General features: G+C 36.6%; 1 protein-coding gene across 2 annotated transcripts in view; it reads left to right on the plus strand.

The window, feature by feature from the left end:
• Positions 1-10,105: 10,105 nt before the first annotated feature.
• Positions 10,106-18,676, plus strand: part of LOC132175155 (ADP-ribosylation factor GTPase-activating protein AGD4-like) — a 76,477-nt gene continuing 67,906 nt past the window's right edge. For both annotated transcript variants that reach the window (XM_059587003.1, XM_059587011.1), the window contains exons 1-2: positions 10,106-10,335; positions 15,817-15,893. In XM_059587003.1, coding sequence (XP_059442986.1) covers positions 10,288-10,335; positions 15,817-15,893 — 125 coding nt within the window. In that variant the 5' untranslated portion in view covers positions 10,106-10,287. The remainder of the gene's footprint in view (positions 10,336-15,816; positions 15,894-18,676) is intronic.

Consider the following 18,676-nt stretch of genomic DNA (forward strand, 5'->3'; position numbering starts at 1 on the left):
GTGCTGATTTAAATTGTATCCAAGAGGGTCTTATTCCCAGCAAATACTTTGAAAAATCCACAGAACGGTTGCATCCAGCCAGTGGAAATGAACTGCACATTAAGTATGAATTCAATAATATTCATGTTTGCCAAGATAATGTTTGCTTCCATATCCCTGTTGTTCTTGTCAAGAATATGACTGATAAATTAATTCTTGGTCTGCCTTTTATTGCCATGCTCTATCCTATAACAATTGATGATACTGGTGTCTCAACTGTTAAAATGGGATTTGAAGTGAAATTTCCCTTTGCTTCAAAATTTGATATTGATGATAGTTGTTTAAATTTGGTCTCTGCCAAGCATAAACAACTCAATTTTCTCAAACAAGAATTAAGATACAAAAAGATTGCTAAACAACTCTCTGACGAGCTTTTGCAATAAAAAATTTCTGCTTTCAATACCTTGATTCTTGATTCTGTTTGCTTTGAACTTCCTAATGCTTTTTGGCATAGGAAAAAGCATATTGTTTCTTTGCCTTATGTTAAAGATTTTTCTGAGAACAAAATTCCAACTAAAGCTAGGCCTATTCAAATGAATGCCGAAACTTTAGAATTTTGTCAGAAAGAAATTGCTGATTTGCTTGCTAAGGGTATTATTCGTAAGAGTAAGTCTCCTTGTTCTTGTGCTGCTTTTTATGTCATGAAAAATGCTGAGTTAGAACGAGGTGCTCCTAGGTTAGTTATTAACTACAAGCCCCTCAATGATGTGTTAGAGTGGATTAGGTATCCTATCCCCAATAGGAAGGATCTGGTCAGTCGTCTAAACGACGCTGTTGTCTTCTCTAAGTTTGATATGAAGTCAGGTTTCTGGCAGGTCCAGATTAAGGATAGTGATAGGTACAAGACGGCCTTTACTACTCCCTTTGGACACTATGAGTGGAATGTCATGCCTTTTGGTTTGAAAAACGCTCCTAGCGAATTTCAGAATATCATGAACGATATTTTCAACCCTTTCAGTCATTTCACTATTGTCTATATTGATGATGTCCTTGTCTTCTCAAAGTCCATTGATGAACACTGGAAACATTTGAAATCGTTTCTAGAAACCATCAAACATAACGGGCTTGTTGTTTCTGCCAAAAAGATCAAGCTCTTTCAGGATAAAATCAGATTTCTTGGATTTGACATTTCCAAAGGTCAAATTCATCCTATTGACAGAGCTATCCAGTTTGCTGACAAATTTCCTGATGTTATCACTGAGAAATCCCAGATCCAACGATTTCTTGGTTCCTTGAATTATATTGCTGATTTCTACAAGGATTTGCGAAAACATTGTAAACCTTTGTTTGAAAGGTTACAAGGCAACCCTCCCCCTTGGTCTGATATTCATACCTCCCTTGTCAAAGAAATCAAACTTCATGTCAAAACTCTCCCTTGCTTAGGCATCCCCTCTGATAATTCCTTCAAAATTGTCGATACTGACGCCTCTGAAATTGGCTTAGGAGGTATTCTAAAACAGGTTGTTTCCCCAGGATCTTCCCCAGAGTCTTCTGAACAGATTGTTCGATTTCATTCTGGATCCTGGAATTCTGCGCAGATTAATTATAGTACTATTAAGAAAGAAATTCTTTCTGTTGTTTTATGCATTACTAAATTTCAATCTGATTTACTTAATCAAAAATTTCTTCTGCGTATTGATTGCAAATCTACCAAATATATTTTGAAAAAAGATGTTGAAAACATTGCATCAAAACAGATTTTTGCCAGATGGCAAGCCATCTTAAGTGTTTTTGATTTTGACATTGAATATATTAAAGGCTTAAACAATTCGATACCTGATTTTCTAACCCGTGAATTCTTGCAGAGCCACAATGGCCAGCAAAAAGGGAAAGGAAAAGGTTAATACTGTTTTGAAGCCTAGACCTTCTATTCCCCTTGATTCTTTTGATTTCCATCTTGCTGATCTTCCCCAAATACACTCTCAAATTGCCCAGTTAGAGTCCTCTGCATTTTGTCAATACACTAAGCCTAAATCTATGGCTCCCTTAACAGAACCTAGTTCTCACCCTGTCAATATATCCTTTCCTTGGATTACTCTCCCCTTTTCTCAATATTTATTCTCTTCTGAAAATCTTTCTCAAACCCCTGAGCAATTGGCTCGTTCTTACTTTCCTTGTCATTTTCATTGGATCCCTAAACATCCCTTGAAAGATTTGTCATTTTTTACTGATATATTGATTCAAACCAAATCTGTCAGGTTTTGACCTATTCCCAAGTACGACGATCCTCAAACGATTGTTGGTACCATTGCATATATTGTCAAATTCATCTCTATCGATGAATGGGGCCCTCACCCTTCTGCCCTTATTCCCTCTTCCAATTCTCATGTTCCCTATTCCTATTATGATTATGTAAATGCCTGGTTTCATTTTATGCTTTTTCTGAACCCTGTTTCCAAACACTTCTGGTTCATTACTTTTGATAAAGACTTTAACGGTCTTCTCCCCACTTGGTTTAAACAATGGTGGGATCATTTTGGTCTAACCATTGATGTTCTTCCCCCTCAACTTGTTTATGCTTTCCATCTGTTTTCTTCTCACATCACCTGTAACGGTTGCTGTGATGATTTTAACCCTATCTTTCCTCCCATGCTTTATTTTGCCAAAAAAATTCAGAATTCCTTGGTTCCTAAAATGGAAATATGTCAGGAATAATGAAAAAATTGAAAGACATTGGTTCCAATGTAAAACTTGGGAAATGTCCCCCAAGATTGAACCCATTGTCAAGAAGGTTGAGTTGATGACCAAGAGAGTTGCTGCTGCTATGCCAAACATAGCACCTCCTCCACCTCCAGTTCCTAAATATTCTTCAAAGAAGAAACAATGGATCCAGACTTACCTTGATTCCATTGACTTTGCTGCTGATAACGAAGAATAAATGACAATTTTCAGACTTGCCCATGACGGCTACTTGTGAAAAGCCTCTTAACGGCTTTTTGACCATAACGACAACAGTTTTCTTATCAAGAACTGCTACTAACGATTGGTTCCCAGTTCACTGACCATGACGTCAGTAAAGAAAATTTGTGATCTTCAATGGGTCACTACTCATCATATTTTGAAGTTACTGTGCAAAATCATTGTTCACTTTTACTGTTCATTGTCCGGACGACACTGTACAGGATTACTATTCAGACGCACTGTTCACTTCACTGTTCAAGATTTGTCTGCCGACACTACAGTGCAGACAGCAACTGTTCAAGATTGATTACTTTCACTGTTCCAGATTGGCGCCAAACGTGCCTCTACTATTCACATGTGACCGCACTGACGCGGCATATGCTTTCACGATTTTGTCCATGATTGTATTTTGTTTTATGCAATGTAATCAGCCTATATAACGGGCTCCCCTCCCCCATTGTAAGGCAGAGGTTTTCCAGAGGTTCCAGAGCTCTTCTAGCTTCCTCAGAAACTTTCTTGCCATTCCCCTGTCTCCTGTCACTTACTTCAGTAAGCACTGTCACTTACTTTTGTAAGCTTTGTCTAAAATCTATAACGATTTTAAGCTTTTTATCAAGCTTTGTTTATCTTATCAACTGTCTTTAATATCAGTTTTATATCTTGCTTATTCAACTGTCATTACCGCCTTCTTGGATGGTTTTACTGCTTTGATTTAAATTATCTTACTGCATGTACATCACTGACTTTTGTAAGCACTGTGTGTGTGTGTGTGTGTGATAGAAAAAAAAATGATCATCGATAAGCTTTTCACTAAGTAACTGGACCTCTTGCCTCAAAGCATTGATTGTTCACGTCAAAAGGTGAAGAATTTTGATTTGGTTAATGTCATGGTTAGTTTGGTTTCATAGCCTTTTTAACTTGAGTTAGTAAGTCCTAGGGGTGTCTCTACACCTAATGCCTTAAAACCATCTGGTTTGAGAGTCATTGACCTAACACTCGTTACATGGGTTAATTAGAAAGCTTAAAGGAACAAAACATTGCAAAACCTAATGAAGAAGAAAAAGAAAAAGAAAAAGAAAAAGAAAAAATGCCATTGTTGTTCATTATAATAGGGATTTCAGTGAACTTTGAGATATTGAGACATTGCACATTGAAAATAATTGGAAGCTTGATATTTATGTGCTAGTTCACTTTACACTGTTTCGAACTTGAGATGCCTTAGCATGTCTTTTGTAAGTGATTAAATTTTAAAATTCCAATTCATTATGAAGATGGAGTTTATCTTTTTAAGCTTACTAATGAATAAGAATCATGGTTTTGAGTGATAGATTAATTTTTGGATAACATGAATTCTTGCATGGTGTTTGTGGGTAACATTCCTGGAAAACCCTCACGAGACTTCACTCGTCCCTTAGGGAATTCCTAGGGGTTATTGTTAGTGGTGGATATCAAAACTAAAAGGATATCAAAATCCCTTTTAGTTCTAGGTTATCTTTTATTTTATTTCTTTATTTAAATTCAATCATGATAATTAAATTTTATCTGTTTAATTAAATAGGAAATTACTTCTAAACATAATTTACCAATCCTTGTGGGAATGATCTCATATTTGCCTGGTACACTATCGTTTGATCTTGTGCACTTGCAAGTAAAACGTACAATTATTTGCCTATTAATTTAGGTAGATATTTGCACAACAGCTAGAAGAATTTCACAGGATATGATTCTTGGTAAAGTTAAGCTTCAATGCAATAAGTTTTGGGATTATTGTGAAACAATTATGCAAACAAACCGAGGTAGTTGTGTGATGATGAAGGTTGATATACCTTTCCCGGATCATCCAGTATGTTTCCATAGGTTGTACTTTTCTTTGGCTGCCATGAAGAAAGGTCTTCGAGCTGGTTGTTGGCCTATCATTGGGTTAGATGGATTTTTTTAAAGGGCCTTATAAGGGACAGCTTTTATCTGCCATTTCGAGGGATGTCAATAATAACATATACTCAGTGGCACCTGCAGTTGTTGAGGCAGAAACAAAAGACAGTTGGATATGATTTCTTAAGACTTTGCTATCAGATCTTGGCACCCCCTACACAAGGGTGGACATTTATTTCTGATCGTCAAAAGGTAACCATAATTTAAGTTCATTATGTTTCTTTGTTTTTGTTTTTATTTCTTTTCGTCAAAAGTTAACCAATTTTTGTTTATTATTGTGACTGAGTGTAGGGGCTGCAACTAGCTTTCGATGTGGTGCTTCCCAGGGGCAACCACCGGTTTTGTGTAAAACATTTGTATGCGAACTACAAAGACATAGGTTATTGTGGTTTGGCATTGAAGGACAAGTTATGGGCTACGGCTGCATCATATACTGAGGCTGATTTCCATAAGGAAATGGAGTAATTGAGGCTGATAAGCCAGGATGCATACAACTATTTGTCAAAGATTGATCAAAGCACATGGTTCAGGGCTTGGTTCAGTACATTCTCCAATTGTGATTTACTTGTGAACAACCTGTGCGAGTACTTCAATGCCTACATTTTGAAGGCGCGTGATCTGCCAATCATATCCATGCTGGAAATGATAAGGAAGAAGTTGATGATGAGATATCAAACACTCAACCAAAAGGGTCTTCTCAACCAATTGGGTCTTCTCAATCTCCTCAACCACTAATGGAGTGATTTAAGGGGTGAAATAGAGGTTCATCCTTAATACAAACTGTGGGAGGTGGGATTGCAACAAGGCTAAGGGCATCAGATCGGTTGAAGGGCCAATTTGGTACTGGGAATAAGGCCCAACTTTTATTGATCTAGAGGGAGATACTACTGCATGTACATCAAAGCCTGATAAAAGAAGCAAAACTATTGTATCAACCGTAGAGAAGGCAATTGCAATAATAGAGGGTAACAAGAAAAAGAGGAAGAAGCTGGATTGGCAAAAATATTAGATCATACATTTTATAGTTTTCAAATAAAGGGATTGTGGAAGCAACAATTGGTCATTTTGGATGTGTAATTTAATGGTTAATGGTTATATATATGCTTTTAATTATTTTGTTCAAGTCTTAATGGCTATTATGTAGAAGATTATGGGAAAAAAACAAGATTATATTTAAAACTCTCTATTTAAAGTCAAAACAGCATGATGAGTTTTTGTTAACTTGTGTTAGAAATAGTTATATGAATGTGGAATTGACCAGTTTAGTTTGACACATTGCCCTACCAATTGTATCAAGTTACTTAAAACCATCTTCAACATTCATTACATCTCTCAGTTATTCAAAAACATGGATTGTTTCTTGACACTATCACTCCTACTCCCAATGCCATCAACAAGAAATAACTTTGCAAATGAGAATATGAATAAAAAAAAGTTTGTATTCAAGGTGAATAAAAGTCCATAAATTAATAGCTGCCGCAACAAGAGAAGTTCAACAAAATTTACATTACAATATGTGCTTCACTAACAGCACAACAGTAGTACGTTAGATAAGGGACATTTATGAAACATTATTTTTGCACTTTAAGACAAGCCATTAAATAAAAGTCCTTAAACTACATAGGTTTCTCCCTCTCACGGCAACATTGCCCTACCAACAATGCAATGATGTTTCTCCCTATCACTAGCACAACAAGACAACAACATAAATGCTAAAATCAAACAAGTGACCAATGACATCCTTAAGTTATTTTTTTATTTTTTTTTTTTCATGTTATTGTTTTTGCACTTTTCAGCATAAATTTGCAGCATCAATTTCGCTAGTTTAGTTTCAAACCCTTCTTCTGATCAACTATTTCGGCATTGAATTGTGACACATGGAGCATAGCTTCTTCGTCAACCTAGATAAAATAAGCACAACCATGCTTGCCTTCTTTCTGCATATTTCACAAATGAGAGTTAGTCACCATTTTTTTTTTTACTTCTTGGATTATTAAACTGATAATAAGATGATTAAATTCATTATTTATGTTTTTAAGACAATTGATGATTTAACATAGTACATGAGTAGTGGTCTAAACTTCGAACACCAACTCCATACTTTAACTCATTTTTTTCAGTCAAATATTCTACATGTTGGATCCTAGTTATTGAGGGAGGGGCTTATACATAAGGAATAGTGTTAAAATATTAGTTAAATTATTAAATTTATTATTTTCTATTAACTTAATTTTTTTTTGAATACCTGGTGATTTAAGAAGACAATCTCATGTTTTGGTTGCCAATAATGCATGACATATATTCAGTGTAAACATTTTGGAAACAGCCAAACCATACTACTAGCTAACAAGAATTAGGAAGCAAATTTTGTTGCATGAAATTATATGCCCTTTTTATTTTTATTTTTTTATTTTTATCAATTTCTAAGAAGGTGTTATTGTAATACCTCCAAATTTGGTATGCATCATTCTAATGGTCTTTTAATTTGTCTATAAACTGTACAATTTGATCCTTTCAGTGAGAACAATGATGCTAACATGTGGCAGGCTTTAGAAAGGGCATATCTAAACAATGTCATAAGGTTTATGTGGGAGGCTTTTGGCTTGGATGCTGAGGTATAAACCTTATTATCCTTAGTTAATTTCAGTGATCAAGGTTTATATGGTTGAATGCAGGTTAAAAACAAAATTTGGGTACACAAATTGTTCATGGAGGTATCATTACAAGTCTACAACTAGTAATCCTACTTTTTTTCATTCATGCAAATGTTTAAAGTACCTAGAAGTCCTAAATGGGACCATTAATTGCACTCCAAGTTTTTGTGCTTGAAATGCCATGATATATTACCTTTTACTTTCAACAATAGGGGTACGAAACAATAATTTCCGAATCATATATTTGTTTGTATGTCATCCATAAACAAAGTATTTTTTTAAAAATTATTTTCATATGATGACAATGGAATAATAAATACATAGAAGACACCAGTTTATATGAACATCAAAAAAAAAAAAAAAAGCTTTCGTAAAACCCATAATTTTTAAATCTCTAAATTTGCAAAACGTAATTTTGCAACCCCTAATTTTTCGAATTTCTTTTTTTCGAACCTTGTATTTACTACATCCAATAAATCGTCTACCAAGATTTTCCTTCGTGCGTGAAGTCATCACTGGTGATTCAATTCCGCATAGGCAGTTAGTACATCCAGGACTGCTAGAGTAGTGATAGACTTTTCCGACAAACTTCCCACCGACAGTCCACAGGCGCTCACATCATCGTCAGTGAAGTCACTTGCAATCTTCTCCATCGTTGATGAGCAAAAAGGAACAGGATGGGTTTGAGATTTCTCAACGTAAACCCAATAAAACTTTACAAAAAAAACCCTAAAGAAGAGCCACAAACAAACTGTAAACAGTACTGAAATCTCAAATAATAAAAAGTGGGTTACCTTCAGTGGAATTATTAAACAAGCACTTGTCCGTAAATGATTTGCGTGTGGCTATTGTCTCACAAAAGAGCATGCGGTGCTGTGAGGCGTGAGAGGTGAAGATTGACAACAAAGGCACGACGTGGAGAAGAAGACCTTGTTGTGTGTGGTGTTTGGCCTAGGTTATTATACATTAGCCAAAACAACGTCGTTTTGGCTAATGTATAATAACCTAGGCCAAACGACGTCGCTTTATGGGGGAGAAATTTTCTCTTACCACCGAAGGGTATTTTAGTAACTTTAAATCCAAAAAAGGCACATACATGGCACGTGACGTGTTTTCCATCCAACTTGATGGGGTTGACTAACAGAGTGGCCAATTTGAAACATTCTGAAACTTTGTGGGGTCATTTTAGTACCTTTTGAACATTGGGGGAACAATTCACAAATGACTGTCAGTTTGGGGAGCCTTTTTATATTTTTTCCATATTATTAATTATCAAAAAGCAAGCGAAAAACACATACTATTAAAAAATATAAAAATATGGGAAAAATATAAAAAAGCCGCTCAAACTAACATCCGTTTGTGATAAAGCCCAACAATGTTCGAAAGGTACTTAAGTAACCTATCAAAATGTATCAAAAAGGCAAGTTATTTTTTTATATTCCTATAATATCCCTATTCTTTTAACAAATAAAATAATAAAATAATTCTAAAAAAAACCAAACAATTTTAAAAAAAAACCAATGGGCGAATAAATACAAAGAAAAAGGTTTTTTGGAATAAATAAATAATTAGTCACTATAGTTGGCCTAAATTACAAATTAATTTATGTCGTATGAAAGTAAAATCAAAGGTTCTTGAGATATTCCAAAAAAAAAAAAAAAAAAAACAATTTAGTCCATGGAATCAAATTCTGTTAAAAAATTGTTTTTATTCATCCATTGGTTTTTTTTTTTTTTTTTTACAATTATTTTATTTGTTAAAAGAATATAAGTATTATAGGAATATAAAAAAATAAGTGGGTTTTTTAATACATTTTGGTAGTTTAATGGGCTATTTTAGTTCGCAAACAACTGTTAGTTTGATGGACTTTTTTATATTTTTCACAAATAAATACTACGTTGAGAAAATTTTTTACTTCAACCAATAGAAAATTCTTGTCCAAACAAAAATCTGTTGAGCGCACTTTCTCTGCAATTCATCCGGAAAAAGTGTTGTTTCATATAGCTCTTAAGCTCCTCGCCAATTCATTTGAATTGAATAGTAATTATATTTATGAGGTATGTTTGTCTAGTTATATTTTGAGGTATTTTTGCGTTTTTATTCTTTGAACCAAAAAAATACTCATAAAATATAATAAGTTAATATTTTCTAGGTAAGATGAATTTGGAAGAATTAGCCAACTGCCCTGCACATATGAAAGGGAAAAGGTTCCTCTCTATTTCAAAATTCCTCCATTTTCTCTATTTAGTGCATTTTGAAGGGTAGTATTGTCCAAAAATTTTAATGATGGTAGTAATGCACTACCCTTCAAAATGCACTAAATGAAAGAAATAAAGAGATTTTGAAATGTAAAGGATCATTTTCTATACGAAAACGGCTGGGTTGTAACCGGTGACTCGTGAGTCAGTTTCCCATGTGAATGTTTCATTATTATTATTATTATTTTATTTTATTTTATTTTTGAATTAGTGAATGTTTCATTAATGAACACAGTCAATTCGTTGTCAATTGGATTCGCTAAACGACTTCTTCAAATAACCAAATTACCCTTCACCCCATCCCTAGTTCAGTCATTGACAAGTAGATCCCCTAAACGACTTCTTCAAGTGATCAAATTCCCCCCTCACCCCCACCCCTCGTGACTCATACTTCTCCTCCGATCTGAAACTCTTCGGTCTGTCTGAATTCGGATAGGGAGAGGGAGAGAGAGAGAGCGAGAGAGCTAGTCTGTAGGTTATTGCCTCGAGACTCCAGAGGAACAATGGTGACCTTCATCAAGCTGGACGATTCCCCTATGTTTCTGAAGCAGGTAAACCCCTTTGGGAGTGTATCATTTCTTTTAATATTTCTATATTTCAATTTTTTTATAGAGAAGTTTCTTTGTCTTAGTCACATGCGGAATTCGAAACCTTTTTCTTTACATGAGCATAATCAAATCGTACTTCTTCGTTGTTTGAACTGTAAGAAATGAAATCATAAAGCTCTGATTGCTTTTCCATGTCTTCTTATCCCTTCGTCGTTCTAGGGAGGAAGAAGGGTCTTTCACGAGCCATGAAAAAATGCGTAATCCTGTCAATTAGAACAATTATAGGCGCTGCCTTTTTTTTTTTTTCACAGTTCTATTAATCTTTTCTTTTAGTTCTAATAATCTTGCAGCTGTGGTAATTATAAGCAAATGGTTGTTGGACCAACAATGCGCATAACTTGCTTGCTAAATCATGCGAGAGAGATCCGTGGCCGTTTAAATATTACATTTTTTACTGGTTTAGTTGATATCTTCTCATGAACATACAAGTTTTACTCACGCTTGAATTCATTTACCCTCAAAATCTCACTAATCAAATACTAATGTTTGAACTTGGTATCAGAGCCAAATGTTTTGGGATCAAACCTTTACTCCGTCAAATCACCCCATTTAAATTTGATATTTTACGTGTTTGGCCTCACTTATTAAAAGAGAGTTTGAGCTCACACATGAGGGAGAGTGTTAAAGTGTTGATTAAGTGATTAAATTTACCTCTTTCTATTAGCTTAAGTTTTTGGGATAATTGGTAATTTAACAACTAGTACCAAAAGGACATAGATTGGGGGGTAGGGGAATGTAGTTAGTTGCTTCCCATAAAAAAAAACCTTAAGGACTTGAAAATAAAATTGAATAAAATCTTTTCATTTTTAGGTGCAAATAGAATTTAAGCTCTATTATGCACCTGATGGAAAGATGCTTTGGATGACGCAAAAATAGTGACATTTGGAATGCACATTCTTCATTGTCTTGTTGAACCTTTTGAATATGGTGAATTTTCTTTGCTTGGATTGATGTTTTTGTTCTTGAAATTGCTGTAAAAGTGGTTGGGCGATCCCTAGCACTTGTCTTCCCATTCTTTATAAATTCTAGACGATTGTAATCTCAATATTTTATTTTTATTTTTTCTTTCTATCGCTTGTAAACAACAAATATGTACCTAGGCAACAACATTTTTCATCTTCACAATAACTTTCTCAGTAATTATTGTAATAGCTGCTTCCCAAAAACAAATCTGGATCTTTTCACTTACCAAAAGGCAATAGTTGCTTCTCAAAAAAAAAAAAAATTGGCTTAGGTGTTCTAAAAAAAAATTGTGTAATTTTTTCAACGGTCCAAATATAATTTCAATTTTTTCACAAGAAAGAGAGGGGGAGTGGAATTAAATCTGAACCATTGAAAAAACTATAAGAATCATTGAAAATGGAGAGAAGATTAGCTGGTTGGAAAAGAGTTTACTTTTTTTTTTGATAAATAAGTATTCATTAAAAAGCGCAGGGGGACTCAACCTTAGTACACATAAAGTATACAAAGATACACACCCCTTTAAAGATAAAAAGAAGAACACAATTCCACAAGTTGATGCATAGTAGAAACTTGAGGAATGTTCAAGGCTCCCGCCCAAAGGAAAAACAATTTGAGAAACCTATTGCTAAGCTCCGCCGTTGTCATTTCCTTATCTTCAAAACATCGAGCATTCCTCTCCCTCCAAATATTCCACATAAGGCACAAAGGAGCCATTCTCCACACCTCCATCGCCATTTTATTACCTCTTTGGCCTTTCCAGCAATATAGGAGGTCAATAACCCTACCATGCATTACCCAGTTCACATCAAAAAGGGAAAAAAGAACACTCCAAAGAGCACGTGCCACATCAAAATGGAGGAGGAGATGATTGATAGACTCACCACTCCTCTTACACATACTACACCAGCCAACCACGATCAAACCTCTCTTGCGAAGATTATCCAAAGTGAGGATCTGTCCCAGAGTAGCCGTCCACACAAAAAAACTAACTCTAAGCGGAACTTTCACCTTCCATATACTATTCCATGGAAAAGAAGAGCTCCCCACCTCGTGCTTCTCCAAAGAAGAAGAAGAAAGCACTCCAAAGAATGATTGAACCTCAAAAAGCTTTCTCTTGGAAGGAATCCACCAAATGCGGTCCACACCCCCCAAATGGTGCCGGGTCTCATACAATTTGCCATAGAAAGCCATCACCACCTCTACTTCCCAGTCTTGAGCCGCTCATAAAGAAGGAACATTCCAATGAACTTCCTCATACAAAATCTGCATATTATCACTCACCCAAGCCTCTTTGTTTCTTGCAATATGAAACAATTCTGGGAAAGCCTCCTTTAATGGTTGATCTCCACGCCAATTATCATGCCAAAACCTAATTTGGGATCCATCTCCAACTTCAAATGTGATGAACTTAGAAAGAGACTCCCACCCTCTCCTAATATGCTTCCAAACCCCAACACCAAAAGACCCCTTAGCCTGTTTAGTACACCAACCTCCATCCATACTCCCATATTTTGCTTCAACTACCTTCCTCTAATAAGCTTCCCTCTTTGCAGCATACCGCCATAACCATTTCCCCAATAAAGCTTGATTAAACCTACGCAGATTTCTAATCCCCAAGCCACCACTTTGCAAAGGAGAGCAAACTAGAGACCATTTAACTAAGTGATACTTTGTCTCCTCATTGGTAACACCCCATAAAAAATTCCTTTGCATCTTCTCTACCCTGTTTGCCACACTCGATGGAATGGGGAAAAGAGATAACACATAGGTTGGTATGCTAGAAAGAGTGCTCTTAATCAGCGTAAGCTTCCCCCCTTTTGATAAAAGACCCATTTTCCACCTTGCCAACCTCCTTTCCATGGTCTCAAGCATACTGTTCCAGATTGTGGAAGCCTTGTAATGCGCCCCCAAAGGAATCCCCAAATACTTCATATGTAAGCCCACCACCTGACAACCAAAAATACTAGCAACAAATCAATATCTTGCACCTCCCCAATAGGAACAATTTCTGTCTTTGGCAGATTTTTCTTTAGACCTGAAACAACTTCAAAACATAGGAAAAGACAGTGTAAATTGCGAAGTTGTTCCTCATCCGCATCACAGAAAATCAATGTATCATCCTCAAACAACAAGTGCGAAACGCTAATACCAGGATTGTGCACAGGACCTACAGAAAAACCTACAACCAGCCCCCTAGCTTCAGTTTCCACCATCATTCTACTCAACGCCTCCATGATAATAACAAATAACAAAGGAGAGAGAGGATTTCCTTGTCGAATCCAAAAAGCTTGCTGGTTCTCCATTGACCAAAACTGACTAGCGAACCATAGAGATACAAAACACAATCCATTCTCTCCATTTCTCCTCAAAACCACATTTTTGTAGAAGGTGCAGTAAGAAATCCCAATTCACATGATCATATGCCTTCTCAAGGTCCAGCTTGCATAACAAACTAGGAATCCTGGATCGAAGGCGACTATCGATGCATTCATTCCCTATAAGGACCGAATCTAGAATTTGCCTCCCCTTGACAAAAGCATTTTGAGACTTCGAGATTATCTTAGACAACACAGTTTTCAATCTATTCGCTAAGAGCTTAGCGATAAGTTTGAACACTACCCCCATAAGACTTATCGGGCGAAAGTCCTTAAGATCCACAGCCCCCACTTTCTTAGGAATGAGAGCAATAAAAGATGCGTTTAGGCTTTTCTGAAAACTTGCTTTCCTGTGAAACTCTCGAAAAACAGCCATAAAGTCTTCTTTTTATCAGCCACCAGCATGCCTTAATAAAACCCATAGAGAAGCCATCAGGACCTGGAGACTTGTCGCCATTCATATGCTTGACAACCCCGAACACCTCAATCTCCTCAAAATCCCTTTCCAGCCACCTACTATCCTTCACTTGTCTAAGGGTGGTTGAGTAAGTTGATTAAGAGCATGCTTTCAAACCTTCCTACCTATATCTTTTCCCTCTTCCCTATCCTAGTTGGTGTTGCTAATCGTTTGGAAAAATTGTTGAGGGATTTCTTGTGGGCTGGTTTGGAAAATGAGTCTAAATTCCACATTAATTAGAAGAAGGTTTGTACTTCTATTCAGCTTGGTGGGTTGGAGATCAAGAGTTTGATTACTTTCAATCAGGCTCTATTGGGAAAGTGGTTATGAAGGTTTGTTATGAAGACAGAGGCTTTTGATGGTAGATAGTGAATATAATAAAGTATGCGTGTTTGGCGGGTGGCTTGTGCACTAACAGTGTCACTGGTTCTTATGGGTTGAGTCTTTGAAAACACATTAGGAAGGGGTTGTTTTGCCTTGCAAGGAATAGGGATGCTCTGGTGGCTGACCTTAGGATTGTTAACAATGATGTGGTTCATTGGGATATTAATTTTATCAGGTCGGTGCATGATTGGGAGGTGGACTTTGTCTCCTCTCTCTTCAATGTTTTGTATTCTGTTAGGTTGGGTTGGGGATGTGATGATAAGTTATGTTGGACCTCATCGAAAAGATCTTTTGAGGTCAAATCTTTTTACAAAGTTCTTCCCAATGTCGACTCGTCTTCTCTTGAAAGAGCATCTAGAGGACTAAGGCTCCTTTGAGGTTGAACTCTTTTTTTTTTTTTTACTTGGACGACATCTCTAGGGAAAATTCTCACTTTGGATAATCTCCAAGTAGGGGTGTACAAGCGGGGGCAGTTATTAATCACCTAATAACCTTTAATCGCTAATTACCGCTTGGAGACTCCAAGTGTCACTTCATAGTGATAGATTGGTGTTGTATGTGCAAAAAGAGTGAGGAAACCCAAATCATCTTCTTCATTGTGATGTTGTGATAGATTTGTGGAATATGGTATTTTAGATGTTTGGAGTAAAGTGGGTTATGCTTAGATAGGTAATGGATCTTAGGAAGTGTTGGAAAATAAGGTTCGGTTGGAATGATATCAATATTGTTTGGAGTGTACTCCCTTCATTTTTAATGTGGTGTATTTAGAGAAAACGGAATGCTCTAAGCTTCGATGATTGCGAGAAGATGAGCTTGGATCTACATATTTGTTTTCTTAAATCCCTATTTAAGTGGATCCCTTCCTTTTTTTTTTCCATGTTTCTAGCTTTGTAGATTTTTAACCCTTTTTTTTTTTATCATCCTTGATTTGCTAGGGTTTTTATTTTTATTTTTTTATTTTTAATTTTTTTATATACTTTCTTAGTACTTGGGTTGTGTCCCATGCGCTTTTAATAAATTTCTTTTACTTATATATAAAAAAAAAACTAGTGTTGTTCTGGTGTGCTCATTTATTAATTAAGATTGCTAATCATTTAAAGCTGATGACTTATTCATTCATGGATTAGTTACTGTCTATTTAAAATGGATGATGCATTTATTCTAAAGATTATTCACTGTTTGATTTTCTATTTGGAGAAAAGTGGTTATACTTATCTTAATTTTTTATTTTCCATTATTGAACAGATGCATTCTCTAGAACAGACAGCTGATGAGTTGAAAGATCGCTGCCAAAGTCTATATAAGGGTTCTAAGAAGCTTATGTAAGTCACTCAGGATATTCCCTGTCTGCATATCTCACCAACTATTTTATCACCTAATTGTTCCTGAAATTATTTTGATTAGATTTTGCTAGTATTCCCAATAGAAATAAGATTTGATTAAGTGTTATCACAGAAGGGAATTGAATTGAAGCGCAAATGCTAAATTATAAAGTGAACGACACCTTCTTGCCCTCCCCATTTTTTTTCTTCAATTGCTGAGTTATACACTGACCTATAGGGTCTTGAACTCATGAAAACCACCTCTCCTCCTTTCTTACGGGTGGAGGAGGTGCCATTTGAATTAGGCAAATAGGCACTTGTGGTCTTTTGTAGGAGTGTGTACATGTGGGACAGATGGCTTCGAATTAACAGCCAATGACATTACCCAAAAATGCCTTCCAGGTGTGAGTACTACAATTTTAGCGTGGCTCTGCACCAGTAAGCAGGCAATACATGCAGAATGATGTGCCTTGCTGACACCTACCTAGAGTGCAACTGCAAGCCACTTTGTGAATAAGTTGGCAACAATGGCGAGGTAACCCACTATAGCTGCAAAATCTCACCCTTTAATACATGGCACCAAGCTTGAGATAAGCTTGTTTGGCCCTGTTCTCAACTTGTGCAAGAATCCTTTGGGTGCACTATTAGATGGTATCTTAATCTATTGATAGCATCAAAAGATGGCACTCCTCTGGACTTTGATAGGACATCAAGAGTACACACTTGACAATTACCCTTTGGGTGGCTTCCTCTCAGTGAAGGCATGTGAGCAGATATCTGCAACAGGTGGAGATTAATTGGTATGGTGCTTAATGCTCTAGGAGAGCGGTTGTGAGGGCCAGCCCTGAGGGATTGAATCAAGGTGCCATTCATTGGTACATCATACCACCAAAAGAGGAACATAGTGGTAGTGGAATGGTGTTGTATGTGCAAGAAGAATGGAGAGTCGGTTGATCATCTTCTTCTCCATTGCGAGATCGCAAGTGTTCTTTGGCATACTATTTTTGATCGGTTTGGGCTGCTTTGGGTCATGCCTTGCAAGGTGAGGGGCTTGTTCGATTGTTGGTGGTCGGGAGGAAGTTCTCGAAGCGCGGTAGTGTGGAAGATGATCCCTTTGTGTCTTATGTGGTGTATTTGGAATGAAAGGAATGCTAGATGCTTTGAAAACTCCACTAGGACTATAGAGGAATTGACTCATTTTTTCTTCTTTACTTTGTATTCCTGGACGGCCGCTTGGCTAGCTCCTATAGGAATTAGCTTCTCTGATTTTCTTTTTCATTTCTCTCCCTCTTAGGCGCTCTCTTGTATACTTCCCGTGTATGTGGGTTGCGCCCCTCTGCGCTCTTTTATATCATATTTACTTATCAAAAAAAAAAAAAAATACCACCAAAAGTTAAAAGGGGGCCTCTTGTTCTTGTAACTCGTGTATTGGGTGTGAATAAGTTGGATGTGAGTTTGAGTTTGAGGGCTCGTCGGGGTTTGGGTTTCTTGCTCGTTTGGAGCTTCTTGTGTATATTGCCTGTGTACTTAGAGGCGCCGTACACTTTTTAATAAAATACATTACTTATCAAAAAAAAATGTTGGATGTGAGTTGTTGACAATCTGGTACCCTATACTCCTCCTTAGACAATTTTGAGTTGGTTCTGGAATTAGCAGCCTTTCTTGGGTTGTATTCAGCTGACAGTTTGATTTTGCTGTCCCCTAGGTTCTCAAGCTGATTACCATGAAATTTTTTCCTTTCATTATATTATTGGGACTTTAGTAGGAGTGAAATGCATTAATCAATAATATTTCAACCGGAGAAATTGTCTTCTTCATGCAACTCAGATTGCTTGCACATGGCTTCCTCTATATTCAACTGAGGGAAAAGCCATTGACTTACATAGTAATTAGAATTTAGACATTTTTGAAGCTAGTTTTTAGCCATATGGGTGATGGCATTTTCGAGGCCATTAGTTTTACTTCATGCTTGAAAATGGGTGATGCAGTACCAAAACAATCGAAAAGCAAGAAAAGCAGTAGGAAAGGAATATAGAAAGCAGTAGCTGGTCCTTGTCTAAAAAGGTATGTTTGAGGTGAAGTCGTTCTATAAGGCCTTGTCCATTCAAGGTTGTGAGGTGTTCCCATGGAAGAGTATATGGCGCTTTAAGGTGCCCTCGCGAGTGGCATTTTTTGGGTGGACTGCGGCTCTTGGCAAAATTCTGACACATGACAATTTGTGAAAGAGGGGTATTGTGGTAGTGGAATGGTGTTGTATGTGTAAGAAGAATGGGGAGTCCGCAGATCATTTGTTGATTCATTGTGAAGTGGCTACTCGGTTATGGAACTATGTTTTTACTTTGTTTGGTATTGAGTGGGTCATGCCGCAAAGTTTCCTCGACTTGCTTGCTTGCTGGAATCGGGTGGGGGGTAGGGCTATCTCTAAATTCATTTGGAGGATGGTTCCTTTGTGCACCATTTGGTGTATTTGGCAGGAGAGGAATGCCTGAACTTTTGAGGATAAGGAGTACTGTTCGGTGGATGGGATGAGGCAGAATATGATATCTATGCTACACTTGTGGGCGTTGGCTCACCACCGTATTGATGTCCCGACTATGAAGAGTTCTTGAATATGTTCTCTTTGTATATTCCGTAGGGGTTTTTTTGTATGTATTTTTGCATTAGGGTTGCGCCCCTCTGCGTTTTTTCAATAATATTCACATTAATTATCAAAAAAAAAAAAAATTTAGAAAGCAAGGAAATAATAGCAAAAAGCAAGAAAAACAGTGAGAAAGGATTGCAGA

Source organism: Corylus avellana, chromosome ca1 (assembly GCF_901000735.1).
Source record: "Corylus avellana chromosome ca1, CavTom2PMs-1.0".
Classification (NCBI taxonomy): Eukaryota; Viridiplantae; Streptophyta; class Magnoliopsida; order Fagales; family Betulaceae; genus Corylus; species Corylus avellana.